The sequence below is a fragment of the Dreissena polymorpha genome, chromosome 13, assembly GCF_020536995.1.
Source record: "Dreissena polymorpha isolate Duluth1 chromosome 13, UMN_Dpol_1.0, whole genome shotgun sequence".
Classification (NCBI taxonomy): Eukaryota; Metazoa; Mollusca; class Bivalvia; order Myida; family Dreissenidae; genus Dreissena; species Dreissena polymorpha.
The window spans coordinates 38,247,349-38,267,541 of record NC_068367.1 but is presented as its reverse complement, the minus strand read 5'-3'; the positions used below and the strand labels follow the sequence as shown (position 1 = coordinate 38,267,541).

Here is a 20,193-nt window from a genome sequence, read left to right as displayed (position 1 = left end):
AACAGTTTAAATGTAAATGCTCGAGTTGCGTATACATACATTCTGTAAATCAAACGCAGTGAAGCAATAAGGGAAAAGTGTAAATATTAAATGCACAACGAGACGCCCGATCGGTTTGTTGTCGTAGGAGGTTGACGATCCGAATTCATGCGATAACAATTTCAGGAATGTTGACAACATTTTTGCTACAGGTTAGGGCTAAATACACGTGTATATCGCTGGATAAATGACCAATTAATGGGGGCTTAGGCGAATAGATTGTGTGATCTTGGTCCGCAAACGTTTAAGCTTTTCAGTGCGGGAACCAGATTTTGAAGGCCTTTGCAAACAGTTTGGATCCAGATGAGACGCCACAGAACGTGGCGTCTCATCAGGATCCAAACTGTTTGCTATTCTGATAGTGTTCTTTGAAAAAAATCGAAGAAAATGCTAATTTTAGAAATTCAGCAGAAGACATTTTAGCAGACGACAAATTTCCCAGCATGCAAACGTTTAAGCTTATAATTGAAGAAGCTCTGTTATATAAATGTCTTAAAGTGACATTATGCGTATGTTTAAAGGTGTCTATTGCAACCGTTGTTTAATTTTTGGTGTTTTCACTTCATATACACTTATATTTGTTAATTCAGCATCAACATACTAACACATATCCCGGAAAGAGAAAACTAATGAATTTGAATATCAACCGTACTTTCGTTTGACAACTGATCATGCATGTACGATGTGAATCTAAATTTAGTTTTAGTGCAGATTCGTTCATACGACACAAAGACATTTCCTGCAACGATATCTATTCATACGACTCACGAACAATAACTCCGATCCAAATAAGAAGACAGTTCCGCTCGGCTTAGAGGACTGGGACAGTCATGTAAAATATCGAATTTAATATATATATTTTTATAAACAACTAGTAGCAAGATGAGTTGCAGATAATTGGTCAGTTACCACATTTTAACTTACGATTTTGACCTGTTAATTCTTTTCAGCTCAATTCAACAGTGATGCGCACACTGTAGCTTTTAACACAATATTGTTTGAAGAATGTGTTGCGTTTTGTGCTATTTTGTGACTAATATATATATTTCGATGAAATTCACTATAAATCGTACGTCAGTTCATCGTGTTTGTTTCGCAATACTCCCACTTTCCTACTACAAAGTCACGTTCAAGAAGAAGAAAAGCAAACGACTTCACTGCATACGTTATCCTTCAGCTTCCTCTTCATTTACATTAAACACATGCGTCAATATTGTCACCGAACAGTTTCATTCCAATGGGTTTATTTTGGCATAAACAAACATTGCATCCATAAAACGCATTTGGTTCCAATTCCGCGCCATAACACATGGTTGCGCTTTTATTGCCGCTCGGACATTAGAAAACGTAGGGCAAGCTTTGCGCCATATGCCATGCGGAGGTCACGTGACTTTATACCAATTTCCGACAGAATTGGAAATCAACGGATCCTTTGGCCACTGTTTGATTGAGTCGGCGAAAATGTTAATTGCTTTACTAATTTGAAGTTTATGGCCTGTCCTTGCGAATCTTGTGACACAAGAACAACTGGTATATAAAAAGGCTTTCAGATATTTTACGATGCATTCTACCAGCCTGTTTCAACTGTGAACGACTTGAACATTCACCCGAACTTTCTTCCGATCCAGCGACAATCAAAACAGGTATGTAGTATACGTTCTTTGAACTATTTTTATTTCGATAGTTTGTAAAGCAAACCGTGGTTCGAATCTTACATTTCTTTGAGATCACCCTAAATATTTTACAAATATATTTATATATTTTATATTTATATATTTTGATAGGTTGGTGTTTTGTGATTGATTCAACCAATATTAGTAAAACCATAATGTAATTAAATGATTCAAGGAAAAAACTTTTTGAATGTATAATTTTTTTTATAATAAATGGGATGACTTACACTGGGTATCCTTTAATGCCATGACCTTTGTTTCGAAAAGCGGCGTTGCTTATACTGAACACTGCATGTGCATAGATTAAAAATTAAACTATTAGTAATTCATGAATATGGAACTAATAACGATTCTTGAAAACCGTGTTCCTAACTTTGATAATATAATTTTTCAGACAAAATGAAGGCAGTTTTCGCTATTCTTTTCGTCGCCCTGGTTTCCTTGAAATTTGCAGATTTAATAGACGCCGCGCCAACACCAATGGACGACGAAGACAGACAGGTAAACTGCAGTTTTGAATCCTATCCGTATTCCCATCGTATCATATTACATTTTGACCAATTGTCCGGTGTTTCAACTATTTTGCGTTAACGCATTTATGCCTAGTGGACTCTCCCATCCTTCTAAATTGGATCAGTTTATTTTCAAAACTAGGGATGTGTAGTATATGTTTTTCTATATTAAGACTATTTCTTACAGAAATTCCTTTAAGCAAACAGCGCAGACCATGATGAGACGCCGCATCATGCGGCGTCTTATCTGGGTCTACGCTGTTTGCCAAGGCCTTTTTTCTAGACGCTAGGCATAAATGAGACAAGCATTTATTATTTGCTTTGTTATTATTACATTTTAAGTTATAATTCTATATGCCAAACAGTAGCCTGTGCGATACGGACACTCTTTATAAAAAGCCTGTGCGATACGGACACTCTTTATAAAAAGCCTGTGCGATACGGACACTCTTTATAAAAAGCCTGTGCGATACGGACACTCTTTATAAAACTGTCCAAATTATTTTAGTATATTGTGTAAACTTCTTCGTAGTCAAACAAAAGTGATGCGTCTTGCAAAGTCTAAAAACTCGTTGCGCGTAATGTTTATATACCGATATGTGGGAATAATTAAACTCAATGAACACTAGCAGGTGAGAAATTATTAATGCATTGCGAAAGTATGCAATTTTAGGCAAGAAACCAATTGCTTAGAAAAAAGACGACAAAACATTCAACATACTATTTTCGATAATGAAATGGCAAACTAACTACATTACAGATGCTAACGAAATGTTCAAACTACTTTCAAGCCATAATGTTACATTATACTAAATAATCGAGTCTAAAATTGTCGCTTTTACATTTAATTATTTAAGAAACACATTGAGTATACAGTGACAATAAGAAAGCTTCCGCTCTTTCAGGAAATAGCCAATTTAGCTGCAAGAATCATTAAGGTCGCCATCTCGAATACCGGATACTATGCCAGTGAAAAACGGAACGCCGGAACTGTGGACTCACTCTACAATCTCCCCCACCTTCTTAGCGTTGGAAAGAAGTAACTTTATGTAAGTACTATACGGTTATTTCCCGTTACAATTTGCTACCACGTTGTCGATTTAAGCTCATTCTGTATGGTAATTGGTCACTGGCCGATAATTAAGGACCACGTGGTGTAATAAGGGTTCTCTCATGCAGGTGTTTTGCGAACGTTTCAATTCGTTTGTATTTTATAGGGACCTTTGCACACAAAAATTATGTTTTAAAGTTTGTCATTTAAATGCTTTAGATTGATAAATGTAATCATCGGAAGTGAAGAGTTCCAGAATAAAACAAAAATATATTTAAATAAAGAGCGCTTAAACCGGTCGGAAATCCGTGCAAAGGTCGCAGGGGTATTGTATACTGTATATCAGCAATCTCGTAATGTCACATAATACAACGATAACAAATTCTTCAATCGTTTCGCGTTTGTAATGCTTTGTAATATCAGGTTTTTCCAATCTTTAAATCGTCAACAGATTTAGATAATTGATATTTTAGAGCATGGTAAATGTTCAGTATTACTGTTTCCTTGCGAAAAAAATAAGTACAACGAAAATTTGCAAATATGTAACATTTTTTTCTTCAATTTTGTCAATTTATCAAAACGTAAAAAGATCCATTTAAATAAGAGCACTGCTGTTTCTATACCTAATAATAAGTATAATTTCTGAAAATGTATTATATTATTGTTAAAAATTCAAATAAGTTTTTTTATTTCAATGAGTTTCCGCCGAATATTTTCGGAATTAAGGCATTACTTTAATGCGTCTTTAAACTAAATGCATTTTGGATTTAGTTTAATATTATATCATAGACCTTAGATTTGTAAGTTTGCTTGCTTACAGTTTTAGTCTTGTTTGACGCATAATGCGCAAAGGTCCGATTTTGTAAATTTTGTCATAAAATAGCATGGCCTCATTATATATATATTATTCATATATTGCATATTGTATCGTTAAATCTGCGTCTTTTGATTGTTTATTTGATAAATACGATTCTTTAAACTTCATTAACATACTATCATTCCGAAATATTCTCTTTCGCATTATTTGCGTTTGAAACATTTTTGTTCACGGTAGCAGTCTTTAAAATACACAGTGGTACAAAAACGGATATTAATTGGGACACTATGAAACATTAAATCAACCTGCGCGCAGAGATTTGACTGGAACCAGCAAAGCTGGATCAAATTCCTGCCTTTATAACCAACCCCTTGATGATATTCGAGCTTCGAGGTACAATAATTTTCCCTTTGTTAGTTTTACTTTTTTAATTTAGGCAATTTACTTTTTATGATCAACCTTAACTTATAAACTATTTCAAAATATATAAGAAAATGATACTACTTTTCATAATAATTATTTTATACGTAAACAAAAAAATGCTACCAAATCTGGTAAGATTGTCTTGTGATGGCAGATATTGTATGTTAGAGCATGAAACGACAACTCTGCGTGGAGATTGCATGTGAGAGCATGGAACGACAACTCTGCGTGGAGATTGCATGTGAGAGCATGGAACGACAACTCTGCGTGGAGATTGCATGTGAGAGCATGGGACGACAACTCTGCGTGGAGATTGAATGTGAGAGCATGGAACGACAACTCTGCGTGGAGATTGATATTAAATATGTAATTATGACAATTTCATAAACTTAAATTATACTATTGTTCGTCGCTTTTGATATGGGATGTACATGTCCAGCGTTTGTCCTTACGGACTAAAATTTTATATCATTATTTGCTTATGAAAATTGTTTAGCGACGGTTTATGATATTGCATTTGTGAATTTAGTTAAATTTATTTACAAGTGAATACATTACAGATACAAGATGGCGTTGCATTCTGGACGAGTCACATTTCGGCAGTGGATAAGGATTTTCAAAGTGTATTTTTCGGACTTATTTTGCATAACGGATTGTTTTACATATTGACAGTATTGTGGGCTTACTCACAGATGTTATGACAAGAATCCTTATTGTGACGATTTCTGAATGTTGCGTGTTATGCTATTGAATAAAGTTTATACCAGCTTATTTTATGTTTTCTTTTCCATTTAACTGTACTTGATGTCGTGTTTTTTCATTTGAAAAGTCTTAATGAAGATAAGTTTATTTTGTAAAAGTTAAGAATACATAAACCACGATCCAGTTTTGGCGAGGGGTTAAATAGTATGTGATGAGAAATAAACTGATCGCAATAAACACTTATGAACTAGTTCTATAATACCACAACATACTGTGTCTTTATTTTGAAGATAGAAGAAAGAAAATACACACACTAGCAAGAAAAGTATAAATCATGTCAAGAGAAACAACAATATGACGTCATTTGAATGCGCGTGTTGTTTTATTAAACGGTGTGTTACTAAAGCTAAATTAAGTTGTATTCAAAGACAGTGTGATTATATCAGGGACCTATATTATATGTAGTAACTCAATATGGATGGAATTGACATTTAAATAACATACATCTTCTATAAACCTATTAAAGTAACGTGTTTTTAAATCCACAGGCATGATCAAACATTAAAATAAAAATGAGCCGCGCTCTGTGAAAAGGGAGTTTAATGCACGTGCGTAAAGTGTCGTCCCAGATTAGCCTGTGCAGTCCGCACAGGCTAATCAGGGACGACACTTTCCGCATAAAGTTGATTTTTGCGAAAAAGAAACTTTCTTGAAACAAAAAATATCATAAAAGCGGAAAGTGTCGTCACTGATGAGCCTGTGCCGACTGCACAGTCTAATCTGGAACGACACTTTACGCACGTGCATTAAATCCCCTTTTCACGGAGCACGGCTCAAATGCATCTGAATGCGTTGTTAACTTGTATTGCAGTGATGATGCACGATTAATTGAGATACATCTAAAACCTTAGGGTTTTAAGTACGTGTGTTCAAATATGAATCGGTGTTGTACAGTTGAACTTCAGTTGGACTTCATTCAACATGCCTTAACTTAAGCTAGAATGTGTTGTATCCAGCGACACAATTAAGATGCTTTTATGTTTTCGACTTCTGCTTGCACCCTACAGTAGCAGGAATATCAACGTCGTACATAACTGAAGGTCCAATAAGCAAGATGTATTGTTTTATAAAGAATATTTTACCATTTTAATTATGTTTGCTTAAAATTCAGCGTTCAATCGATTCTTGATTGTTAAAGCTATGTTTGGTTTTGCACCATCTATAGAAGGCATTATGGTAGCATTTTGCATTTGTATATGGGAAGTTCTTTTAGAAATTAAAGTAGTATTTGCTCCACCACGTTTTCAGGGCCTGCGTAACATTTAATCAAATTTCTCATACTACGGTGAGGACAATTTGTAGTCGCAAACGAATCATGGACAATTTATTAAAACAGTTGTGGCATTCACGCGTCGCTTATCAGTAATAATAAGTGGAACATGTCGTTGTTGTTGTTTGTGGAATCAGTAAAGTGGAAAAAATAATTAATAATATAAATGAAACACTGTTTTTTTACATTCGTATTTTAATTACTATAAAACTGGAGACACTTTTTTATAATATGTAGAAACTTATTTAAACTGAAATAGTCAATACTGTGAAACAATTATTATTCGTCAGGCAATACTTTTCGTCTGTTTCGTCAGTGGACTGAGTTACGAATTTAAGATCCTAACGAATAATGTCCATTGTTACATTAAAATTAAGACTGAATTACCGTAGGCATGAGGCATTTAAATTCAATGTAATCCATGCATACATATTTCGTCTGTTTCTAAGTAAAAATAAATCCGGTTTTTACACAAAGGAGGCACATAACACAGTGTACTTAACTGACACTTGACAATGCTGTCAAACGCGGATTCAGTTAAGCTGTATCAAATGCGTTGATTGCGTTTAGGCAGAATAGTAATGGTTAGCGATAATTGTTAATGTTCAACTTTATCCCCAATTGTGTGCATTGTGTTTTTCAATGGTGTTGACTAATTGGCAACTGGCTTCGTGTTTCAAATACTCGTTGAAGGTTTTTCGGGCTCGATTTGTCATTGTCGGCTCGGGTACTACCCATATGTACCACGGGTACTCTTAAGTATTCTTAAATGTACCCCGGGTACGGAAAATTTACGGAAACGTACCCGGAAATTTCAACGCTAAATTGTTCGTTTTAGGCTTTTTTCAAATTAATTATGTTCATATTTATGTCAATAGTTTGTCAAATGACCCCTATATTATCGAAATTCCTGCTCAAAAAGCATGCTGAGATAGATTTTTTTCAAATAGAATTTAGTTTTGGATGCCGTAGTGCGTTTTACGACATCGGATTTTGGGCGAGAATAAAACTCGGGTACAGATTAAATTTGCCTGGTACGTGTTAGTACATTGTCCTTACTCGGGGTACATTGAAGTATACTTAAGAGTACCCGGGGTAAATTTAAGTAGTACCTGAGCCGACAATGACCAATCGAGCGTTATTCCGTCCCGCTTATCCGCTAATCATACAAATGAATTTGTCAATGGCATACACTGATAATGGCTCATTACTGTCACCTTATACCAAAATACTATTTAATTGGCATGTTACAAATAGGACTCCCAAGTGCCCTCCCTTTTCCCCACCATTATTTTTCGCAACCGATAAGAACCGGTCACTATGTTCATTTATAGGCAGCGCGTGCTAAATATAGAAGCACGTGTAAAATAATATTCATAATAGTCGTATATGTAATAACTATTTTCGATTAATAGTGTATTTCAAACAGAAAATATGATAATACTAGAAACACGAACGTTTACCGATTACTGAGCTCTGATTAAGGCTTAAAAAGTTGTTTGTTTCCACTACAAATCTGACCATACTTAATATTGTTTGCCTATCCTTAGCTCGTTTTTGGTATTCCGCGTTTAGTTTTGCTTCAATTAATTGTATGTTCGTCTCGAGTTTCAAGTATCGCGTTGTTTTCAACAATAATTCTATGAGTTGGAAGTCTAATATCGGACCAAAGCACGCTAATAAAGTGCCACACTTAAGTTTGGATTACATACATCCGACCTGTAACAGCGTAAAAACACTTGTTGTCGGATTCATTAAATAGCAAGTCATTAAGTACCTCCTGCGTGAGCTGGGTTTAAATCAATGTTTGCATTGTCCGGGTTACGACCGTTTGTATAAAAATCAACACATTTGTTCGATCGTTTCGAAACAAATTAACGGATATCAGTGTTTATTAAACTTAAAATCTGTGTCAGAACTCAAGTCGTTGATATAAAGGCGCCATGTTACGAAACATCGGGAATGTGGTCTGCTTCATCATCGTCTTCATGACGTCACACCACGTTACCGGACGGGCGAATGACGTGACACAGTTGAACAGAAGGCTGACGATCCTCAAGAATTCCGTTGAGGACGATATCAATGACATCCGGCTTGAGATCTTGGACCTGAAGATGACCGTCGAGCAGATTGTAGTCGGTCAGAGGAACTCTAGCGATGGATCCATTATTGGTAGGAAGATTACAGAAGAGAAATATAAATAATAGATTAAGCATATAGAACTTATTTAAATGGCACGTTTTCCTTTGTATGTCAGCGTCTTGTTTTATCAAAGATCTTAAGACAAATTTTAAGTTCCGATTGAGTTGTGTAGCTTTAAAATATGTGAGGAATTTGCAAGATATACATCAGAAGATAATACAGAATATACGGTTCACGAACTTATTACCTTACCCCAAGTACTTTGTCGTATGATGGTTTATATGACCTGCCCCAAAAGAGTTCCAAATCCTCACCTTCAGTTATAATGATTCGTCAATTATTCTAAAACTCAAAATGCATCTTAAACATAATATGTTATGGTATAGAAACACAAAAATGCCTGGCATTTTGTTGATAAGACAGATATTAATATTGGTGGATGACAAAATTGTACCGTCAGAAAAAAACAATCTCAACTAATCTCAAAATTAGGCTAGTACATTTGATAGCGTAAGTTCATGAAAGAATACATATAACTATGAGGGCATTTAGTTTTAAAGGACGCGGATTGACCGGGATTGATCAGATGCAAATTAAAGCATCGAACCGAGCTCGAAAAAGATCAAAATAAAGCTGCTATTATATTAACTTAATCTAATAAAGTTCATGAAAGAATATATACATTTAGGATATAGTTGCCTCATTATAAAGCTGACGCATAGAATTAAGTCACGTTAAGAGTTGTTTTTTTTTCTATATTTTATCGATAGGCCATGGAATGACAGATATTAATCAAAGGGAGATTACAGATCTCAAGAATAAGTTGAATGCACATGAAAGTCGACTGAACAGATTATTTAGTGCTGTCAGCGAAATTCAAGTGGACAATTCGGCACTTAAAAGTAAAGTCAACCAATTGGTCGTAGAGAAAGAGGATAAAGCAAATGCTGAACTTCTCAGGTTGAACGCAGGGATTGAAACAAATTTTGGCGATAAATTCAACGCTCTTCAAAAGAAGTTTGAAGAAACCGCAGCTGTTATGATGAAAGGTTACAAGGACCTTAAGACGCACGTGTTCGATCAAACAAATACCCTTTCCCAGTCCATGATCTCCGAACAAAACAAACTGAGTATAAAGATTGACAAGGCAATCGTTCGACTGGATGGTGAAGTGAACAAACTCGAAGTCAACGCATTGGTCGAGAAAAATGAAAGAAACGAATTGATGAAGAACTTTAAAGCTGAACTTCTCCAGTTGAACGCAGGCGTTGAAACGAAATGCGACGACAGAGTCAACACTCTTCAAAAGAAGCTTAAGGAAACCGCAGCACTGAATATGGATTGTTACAAAGATCTGGAGACGCGAATATCCGTTCAAATGAATAACTTTTCCCAGTCGCTGATCTCCGAACAAAACAAATTGAGTACAAATATTGACAAGGCCGATACAAAGATCGTTCGACTGGCCCTTGAAGTGAACAAACTCAAAGTCAACGCATTGGTCGAGAAAAATGAAAGAAACGAATTGATGAAGAACTTTAAAGTTGAACTTCTCCAGTTGAACGCAGGCGTTGAAACGAAATTGGACGACAGAGTCAACACTCTTCAAAAGAAGCTTAATGAAACCGCAGCGCTGAGTATGGCAGGTAACAAAGATCTGGAGACGCGAATATCCGATCAAATGAATAGCTTTTCACAGTCGCTGATCTCCGAACAAAACAAACTGAGTATAAAGATTGACAAGGCAATCGTTCGAGTGGATGGTGAAGTGAACAAACTCCAAGTCAACGCATTGGTCGAGAAAAATGAAAGAAACGAATTGATCAAGAACTTAAAAGCTGAACTTCTCCAGTTGAACGCAGGCGTTAATAAGAAATGCGACGACAGAGTCAACGCTCTTCAAAACAATTTGAGTGCGAGGATTGACAAGGCAGATGCTAATATAGTAAAACTGGACGCTTCGATAAAAGACCTGAAAACACAGATTGGTAAGTGCATAACGGGCCAGTAGGTTTATTACTTTGCTGTTAACGAACAATCATATACTTACAAAAATATGACCTTTAACAATTATAGACACTGAACATAAAATAACCGCACACAATTAACAACATTTATGAAACAAGCATTTCACACAAAAACATTCGCATACATTAAATGAAACAAGTTTATATGCATGACTTATTGATTTTCAATGATTAATTAAAAATAGCTACAGAAGGTTAATCATAGTTTCATCCGACAGATAACTCGCTACGGGCTCCCACAAGTAAGGAAGAGTCTTATCCACAACCTGGATTCATTACCAGGCTTTCACAGCTTAGTGTAGAACGTGATTTAACTAAACATTGCAAATCATATGGTTTATTTAGCAGAGATAATACAATGAATTAATTAATATATATGAACTAGAAAGGAAGTTTCATTTATAAGAATAATTATGACGAAAGACTTATTGACATACCGAGGAAAATCCAAATGTTTTTTCTTCCAATCAGAGAGGTATTGCATGTAGAAGGGGCCCCAGAGCCAATTCTACGTACAATCCTCCTCCTCCTCCTCCTCCTCCTCCTCCTCCTCATCATCATCATCATCATTATCATCATCATCATCATCATCATCATCATCATCATCATCATCATCATCATCATCATCATCATCATCATCATCATCATCATCATCATCATCGTCATCGTAATCGTAATAATCATCATCATCATCATCAATATCACAGGCTATGGGTTTGATGTGTGCTATTAAAATAACTGGGAGTGATTTATATATTTTATCATATGAATAGGTTTTGCGATAAATATGTCAAGGTCATCGGTTGATGTCGTATAAAACTGAGTTTAACACACTTACAGAACTACATTTAACAGTCATGTTGGACAAACCACATTTACTTACCAATATGTACCTTTACTCAATGCAATAACATATTTAAACACAGTATCGAATGATGTTGGTAAAAAAACCCATTGAGTTTGAGTAATCGCAAGCATAGATAGAAAACCTATAGTTGTGTTTTCTCGTGGGATGGTCAATAAATATAGGTTTATTAGTGATTATTGCAGTGCTTTTGTACACCGTCTGCATTTATTTCATTGACGCTCAACATGTAACATATCTAGGTAAACATTTACAAAACTTATAAAACAATATCTATTATATCTTAGCCGACTTCAGAAAGACGCCATGTGTGGTAATAATCTATGTATATTGAAGAAAAAACTTGTTTACACTAGCATAAGCATGGATTACCCAACCTTCATATAACTTGTTTAAACATTAATCCAAACCTGGTTCTTAATTTACTTCCTTGCACTACTAAATCACAATTATTTACAAAATCCTTATATCCAATTGCTGTATTATCAACAGCAGTACAACAGTTACCATTTCGGGGCTGCGATGGACTTGTTGCATAAGGGCTCCAGAAAAACAAACAAGTTTTACCGTATACGCTTGTGTTAGCGGTGTTTCAACGTTTCTTGTAATATCATAAAAGTATGATTCATTTTCTCAAAACAGAATAAACGAAAATAATTTTACCACATGATAATTACTTTTAATGCAGCTTTGTTACCAATTCAGTACCAAGTATTTTGCCCACACATTCAATAAATATATTAGAAGACCAATACATGATGTTACTTATCAAATACCAAACCTGTGAAGCATCTGTTTTCAGAGGAACATATTTTGTAAAGTATAGATGTAAGGAATACAAGTTACCTTAATTGCGGGGCCATTTTTGACCCAACGGGTATACATTCGAACAACTTGGTCGAGGGCCATTATACGATGTCAGAGAACAAAACCAAAACACTGAGCCGTTAGGTTTCAGAGGAGATTTTTAAGTGTTAACTTTCAAGATCTATTTCAGCTCTGGTGACTACATTTACAGCAGACTGGAAGGTCTTTAAAAAAACTTAAGAGGGTCATCCAATGATTTTTTTTTATTTGATATAACACTATACAGGAATTTCCTATATCGCGCAACATGTATTCACGCAACATATATAACATAACCCCTGCACCCCCCCCCCCCCCGAAAATTTTTTATAAATAAAAGTATTGAGTATATATCGTGGATTCAATACGATTATTTAACACCTTTTCGTTGAGCGTAGATCAAGTAATTCATACATAAAAAAATACCAAAAATCAGAGGAAACTCAAATTATTTAATAGATTTTTTGAAAAAAGACTCCTAAGTGAATGTTTACCCTTAACTTTAAATTAATCCATATTTATAAGCTACAATATGCATGTATTGATGTACACGACAAAACAAAATCGTTTATTTAAGCTTGATATATAACTTAACTCATTATCCATAGTAGAAGAACATGTTAAACAAGTTTACATTTTATTATACAAATTACTTTACAACTTCTTTTTTAAAGGGAAGCTACCATTGTCAGCCAACGGGTACCCCGTGAAGAGGATATTCGGAAGTGACCTAGAAAAGCACATCAAATTCGAGACCAGGGTCGTGCGTGGTGAAAACTGGAGTCATGGTGACGAGGTATATTGTGCGCGCTGGATGACTACATTTTTCATGAATCGTATTGTTACATCTTAAACGAGATCGAAGTAGTAAAAGCATACTTCTAATGTTTAAACACTCAAACCACAACACCCACCCTTCTGATTATGTTTGTTTTTATAGATCTGTTAAAGAATCGTATACTCCCATTTTTTAACTTATCTATAGCACGAGCGATTTGTGCTCATTCGTCATAATGGTCTGTTCGGCGTTATAACACGCGAACTTCATTCAATATGAATTGTATTTCGTATGCACATTTTCTTGATAGTTGACCCTTAACAAACATGGAAGACTAAATTATAGAATGAATTTTATACCTGCTTCCATCGACCAGCAGCTCCAATATCTAGCTTGAGGTTTTGGACGTTAGAGTGGTTTTTGATATTTTTGTAGATTACTTTATTTTTACGGTTTTGATGTGTGTGCTTTTTAGTGTATTTGCGTTTGCATGCGTTCACATTTATCTTTAGTTACTTTTTTATCCAGGGCAGTTTGTCGTTGTTTCAATAAGTGTATTTGTATGTTTTAGATAGCATTTTCTCGAAAGTAATTGTAATCATACATACATTATTCGCATGGTATTTAAGTAACACAATGGCTTTCTAAGATAGTCATGGTAATAAGACCTTTAAATTAAAAATATTAATGAAAATATCTCGACAAAATATTTACATAAGGCGTTACCTAATGTTACATAATGACGCCAGCTGAAATCTAACATTAGATTGAACCCATAAATAATTCACACGTATTAACTGCTGTGTATAATTGCTCTACGTACTTTGATTGAAAATATCAAGTTTCTGCTAAGTTAAGTTCCTGAATGGTAACGTACCTGAAGTAAAGGAAACCCGCACACACTCCCTGTTGAGATATTGCTATGACAACGTCATACTGATCTGAATATGCGTTTGCTTTTATTTCATTCCACAGGACGGCGGTGGCCCAGGCAAAGTGATAGGTTATTACGCGGGCGATTTTGGTGACAGAAACGTGATGGTCAGTTGGGACAAGGCCGGGACGGGCACCTACCTCAAAGTCAACCTGTTAATATTGAGGGATTGACAATAACTGTCCATGTCACCCGTTTATTATGGACTTAGCGCACACATTAAGCGAGTTCTTTATATATTTTGTATCTGATTAAGCCGTTGATTGAACCGCAGAACGTTGTCACTTACACGGAAATACATTTACCTATGCTTTATCAAGAGTGCTCTATAACACCTGGTCAAGAATTGATAAACAACCCAGACATTTATCGAGTGAGGAATTACCACTGAGAGCATTCATTCTCACAATTTTGTATCAAAAAGTATTTTCTATTGGTAAATGCTTAAAAAAAAAATTCACTATCATTTGAAACATTTGATAGTTGCAAATAATATTACAGCAAATAACGTCAGAATCTGAGACAAACAACGATAATGCCATCATTAATTGTAAACAACATTTAACAAAAACTTAAAACTTCATTTAAAATAATAACTTTTTCAAAAATAAGTCAACGATAATGTAAACATGTTAATGTATTGTGATTTATATTAAGTGTGGCTCTTGGAACGCCTTTAAAACTTTTTGAACGTCGGCCTGTACTGTAACTCAAATACATGCATCATACCATTAATTCAAGACTTCATTCCCTGGTAAACAATTGTACGTATTGTTGAAAGCGTTGTATCACATATTTCTGTGTTTCTACCAATCTATGTGCATTAACACAAACATTAAATACCTTTCAACTAATATAAATATTTGTTGATCTGTATAAAATTGGGATATAAGATAGGTAAACCAAAATAAAACAAAGTCTTGTTACGAATTCTTTTACAATTTTACAAACACAATTTCAGATTTTGCAACGATGTTTATTGCAGTTTAACATATGCACTCTATACCAGCAGTGCAACATTTTATTTCAGACCAATACCATTGTCCAATAAAGCAAAATACACAATCATTAAACAAACGGCTTTAGTTTCTTTTGTTAAAAACAACAACATATAAATTAATAAAATGTTGATCACCACCATGGGCTATGCAAGCAAATCTTGTATGTACGCCGTTTAATTATCACTACATGGTGTCTTCTGTTTATTTTAAGTTTGTGTGAAATATATATCTCACGCCATTCTTCCCTGTTAATAATTGTTGCGTTATATTATTGTAATGTTTCTCTAACACAAAAATGGTGTCGCGTTATTCGGAGTCAATATTGCATTACGATGTATATTATTTTATTTATTTTTTTCTTTGGACTTAAATCGCCATTGAGTTTCAGCCTTGCTTCAAATGTGTGTTATACTTAAGGTCGAATCAAAATTACAAATCATCGTAATACTCGTAGTTTGTTCCAGTTCAATACAGCATAATATGTTTTTGTTCTCTACTCCTGCTATCTTGACATAATAAATTATGATTGTCCAATTAAATTATTTTTTAAATCGTTTACCCTGGTGTCCGTTTTGCCTTGATGTTCTGAGACCGTTATTAATAAATATTGAAGTTAAAAACACCTACACAACTCCATGAGCAATATCATATCCTACAACTTAATTCCGTTTTAACCAGCAACTTTATAGAACGTTTCTCGTGAACAAGGAACGCACACATCGTCAAACCATGCACTGTAGTTGGGATTTCAAAGTCGCATTTGGACACAGTTTATCATTGCAATCGTGATAGAATAATTACACTGCGAGGTATTCTCTTTTTTTTCATAATGCAGTTTTATTCACCCCATATCATCACAAATTTAACGTTAATATACATATTAATTTGTAATTGTAGGATATAGTTCCTTTAACAATTCCTTAGAATTGCAGGTTTGTCTAGGGATAATCTTACGCTGCGATGGTTAGTCCATTTCACATCAACCACGATTACCATAGAGATACCTTCATTTCTGATCGTCACGCTAAATACAAATAACGTAGTATTTTAGTCATTGGAATGCGTTCTAGCCTAAAATTGACTGCCGTTCTTGTTGACATCTGTTATTGTCTCCAGGATGATACGTCAACCGATCCTTTGATCACTCGCTATTTACGTCAGACAAAAATAAAAATACGTTGTCAACCTAAAAATGCAATCTCAACAAGCCGTCATTGGATTACAAGGATTTTGCCTTCAACGCAAACAACATTACCAAACATCTAGATTCAAAGATAAATATTTAATAATATTGATATTCGGCATTTTCGCGGTAAATCAGATTTTATGAATAGCAGTTTTCAAACATTTTGTTCACAGCTGCAGAAAGCTGGAAATTGTAGTTCGTGTGAATCATTTCAGTTAAACCCTCGGTTTAGTTACTGCAAAATAAGGTATAATTGTTTACCAAACAGATGTACATTTAACGATGTATTTTGATGACACCTTTTTGAATTTTAAACTTTGGATCACCACGAAGGGGATGCGATTGCTATCTGTGTTGCAATGGTGATATAAAATTGTACAGGCCTAAATTGAAGATTGCGATTCATACCCCAAGTTACAGATACAAAGTTAATAATAAACGTTACGCTGGAAAATTAGATACTATATACAACCTGTCTAATCTTCACAGCGTTGATTATAGTAGAAACATGAAATCATGAAAGTTTTACATTTTACATCGGCAAAGATTTTAACCATAACTTCAAGTACATGTAAAGGTGTAAAACGTGGAATGTTGGACATATGCGTTCGGGGTTTGCCCAAAGTGTTCTTTTTGAAAGGAACCTCGAGCGTGAAAACGAATCCAAGACGTTTTGTGAAGTTATAACAGCGACATTGCTTATAAATGAATCCCTCACACTAGGCGACATTATAGGTCACAAAAAACATAAAGCGTCATCTTTGAAAAGTATTCAGCTTGGAGGTCTACTGATAACAAAGAAAGATCAATTACCTTATACTGCAGATAATCGAACACAAGGAATGTCTTTAAATGATGATTTATCGGCTACAACTGCTGTAATAGCGTCAAAAGATAACAAGAACTCAACAAAAAGTACAGTTAATACCAGACGTTCTTCAACTTTGCTGACGCCTGAACGTAGTCCAATGCAATCAAAATCACCACAGAATCGGAGTGGTTCAAGTAGAACGGATTTTCGTGAGTCACCAGCGTCTGTAGGTAATATTCAAACACCAAAGTTTGCGAAATCGGCTGTGGTAATAGCTGACGATTTTCCGTTGAAATTGTTACAAAGAGTAAGCCTTGAAAGTGATAAATTACCAATGAACATTACGTCCAGCCCCTTCTTCGATGATGGAGTCATTGTGCTGTGTGGTACAGCCAATAAGAAGCTTCTTTTGTTTCAAGATTATAAACAAAAGAGTGACCTCGGGTTTGCCTCATCTCCACATCACATAGCTCATATACCCCGCTATGGTATCGCAGTTACATTTCCTAACAGAACTTGCATTCAGTATATTCGGGTAACTAATGGTATTTTGGCAATTCTGAAGTACAGGTTGAGATGACATCAAACTGCAAGGGCGTTTGCTTCGCCAATGGTAACCTCGTCTTCGCATCTAGAAATGACGTCAACATCGTAAAAATGAGTTTAAAAAATGAACCCAAGCAAACTCAATGTCTAAAGAAAGCGTTCAAAAGCCCATGTTCAATATCTTTGGACAATGCTGGAAACATATTCATCACATGTTTTGGTGTTAGGGAATCCAATGGAGAAATAATTAAAATGACAAGCAACGGCAATATCGATACAACCTTTAATCGCAAATGCAAAAAAATATGTAAGCCTGTGTGTACTGCCTGTGATCGCCATGGTTATATTTATGTTTGCGACACAGTTCCTCCGTCCATTCACCAGCTCTATCCAGACGGAACATATAACAGGAAATTGCTTAGACAAAATGATGGAACTTTTGAACACATAAACGTGTTACCTTATGGCGATTTTCTAATAACGGAAAAAGATAAGAATACGATGTCGATATACAGGTTCTTACTATAGAATATATAGTCTCAACAATAACTCGTCTTAAACTGCTGAACTGACTTCTCTAAATGATTCACAACTTCACGTGTATGTGATCATCAAGATTGTATTTTTCACTGTGATCAGTTTTTAAACAATACTAGACACTTTGTCATGCTTTGCAAGGTAATATATAGCACCTAAACACTATATGCACTCAAATGTTCTTGAGATTCTTTGCAGATTTCCAAAAAAAACAAACTTTCACCTGTGAATGTCCATTATTTGTAGGTTATGTGTTTCTTTTTTGCTTCAAATGGTTTTTGCAGCTGTATGCCTCGTTGTATTTGTCTTCGCTATAATAATATAATTATTGTTATCCAAAACTCGTGCCTCAACCCTTTCAGTGCTACGTGGACCTCGCTTAAAGTTTCACTGCTGAATGACCGTAATGAGTCGAAAGAAATCAGCATGGATGGAATTCTTGTATCGAGCATTTTTGGTTAAATTATGGTTATATGTCTGTTTTTGATATGAAGTATAGGTCAACAAGTACTGTGTACTCATTTTTTATGACTTCTTGTACTTATAGTTTAGAGCTGAATTATCATAATTTGAACGAAAAGGAAACACTTTTGGCTGCAATATTTCTGTAATAATTACGACCATTTGTTATTTTTGCCAATGTATACTATTTATAAAAATAAAACTGTGGTGACAATTCCTCTTTAACAGATTGGTGAATGTTCTCAAAAGTTCATGGATGATTAAACACGTGATCGGAGAGAATGAAATTGTAACAGCAGCACATTTGGTAGCATTTTGCCAGTGTTCGCAGGTTTACAAGTATTGAGTCCCTATAAAGATGATTTTGTGTAAAAGCAAGTCATCTTGAATTAACCGGTAGATTTTTTAGACATGTCGATAGGGCATCAGTGTATGCGATACTTAACGCAAATTTGTAAATAGTGTAAAGACACTTTTAGCAATTTTAGTAAATTTGTCCGAGTTTGTCATACAGATCGTCAATGACAATGAAAATAAGTGACAATTATTGAGTCCTTCGTATTAACAATGTAATGAATTATACTACATCTCAATATGCAGATACTATTGAATGTTTTATTGGAACGACTTTATGTTTGCATAAAATTGTCACATTTTTGTTACAATAAAATCCAGTTAGATTAAATGAATATGAGTTTTTAACAAGAATGAACTAAAACTAACGACACTTTTCGCCCTTTATGGAATAAATGTGAAACGCCATGGTGTACTTAAGTATTTATCCAATCTGTATTCACATTCCTATAACAAATCAAAATAACTACTTAACATCCAGGTGCATTGAAGTATTCCTTAATATCTTATCAAATCTGAAACAGCATCTGCCCTGATACTCAGCAATGGCTTCGGGTTAGTTTAAACCTCTTGATGTTTGTGTGCCATCCTAGATGCTGTTGTACGTGTTGTCATTATTATTTAGTATGTAGTTAAGTACTTCATTGTGTGGATATATCCATGCATTATATGGATATCAAAAATAACCAAAATAACGTTAAAGAAAAAGTCTTCCTTCATGTTAAGTAGTTCAAGAATTCTGCAAAGTATACACAGATGTTATTAAGCGGAAAGTGAACAATATTGAAATATTGACTTTTATTTGTTAACCTGGTGTTTTATAAATGCTAAAAATCCTGGTTATAATGGTGGGCTATGCGGACGTCAATCGGCGGCGCAAACAGGTAATTTTCGGTCAATCTAGATATATTATTCTTATTTTTGGGCATTAAACAATAAGTATTGGAGGACCGCAAATCTTGTTTTTAAATATTTTTGTTGTATTGCGTTTTCTTGTCAGGAACATTATTCTTTTAACATAGACTTGTTTCAAATTAAATTAAATGTTGAGATAGATTGCTATTAGAGAAAATGCATGATACAGAGACATATTTTTCTTAATCCTTTCGGAATGTAGCCTATTCATTTTTTGAGTACATATCGATTACTCCCCATGA

The 20,193-nt window shown here is 34.7% G+C and overlaps 1 protein-coding gene across 1 annotated transcript; it reads left to right on the top strand.

The window, feature by feature from the left end:
• The first annotated feature begins 8,315 nt into the window (after positions 1-8,315).
• On the top strand, positions 8,316-14,312 carry LOC127854598 (putative leucine-rich repeat-containing protein DDB_G0290503). The gene is made up of 4 exons (XM_052389661.1): positions 8,316-8,719; positions 9,460-10,677; positions 13,102-13,223; positions 14,181-14,312. Exons 1-4 carry the CDS (start codon positions 8,491-8,493, stop codon positions 14,310-14,312), a joined length of 1,701 nt encoding a protein of 566 aa, XP_052245621.1. The 5' UTR covers positions 8,316-8,490.
• The last annotated feature ends 5,881 nt before the right edge of the window (positions 14,313-20,193 follow it).

Coding starts and splice junctions, on each gene's coding strand:
- LOC127854598 (XM_052389661.1), top strand. CDS start 8,491: ATGTTACGAAACATCGGGAATGTGGTCTGCTTCATCATCGTCTTCATG. Junction 8,720..9,459: donor TAGCGATGGATCCATTATTG/GTAGGAAGATTA, acceptor TTTTATCGATAG/GCCATGGAATGACAGATATT. Junction 13,224..14,180: donor ACTGGAGTCATGGTGACGAG/GTATATTGTGCG, acceptor TTCATTCCACAG/GACGGCGGTGGCCCAGGCAA.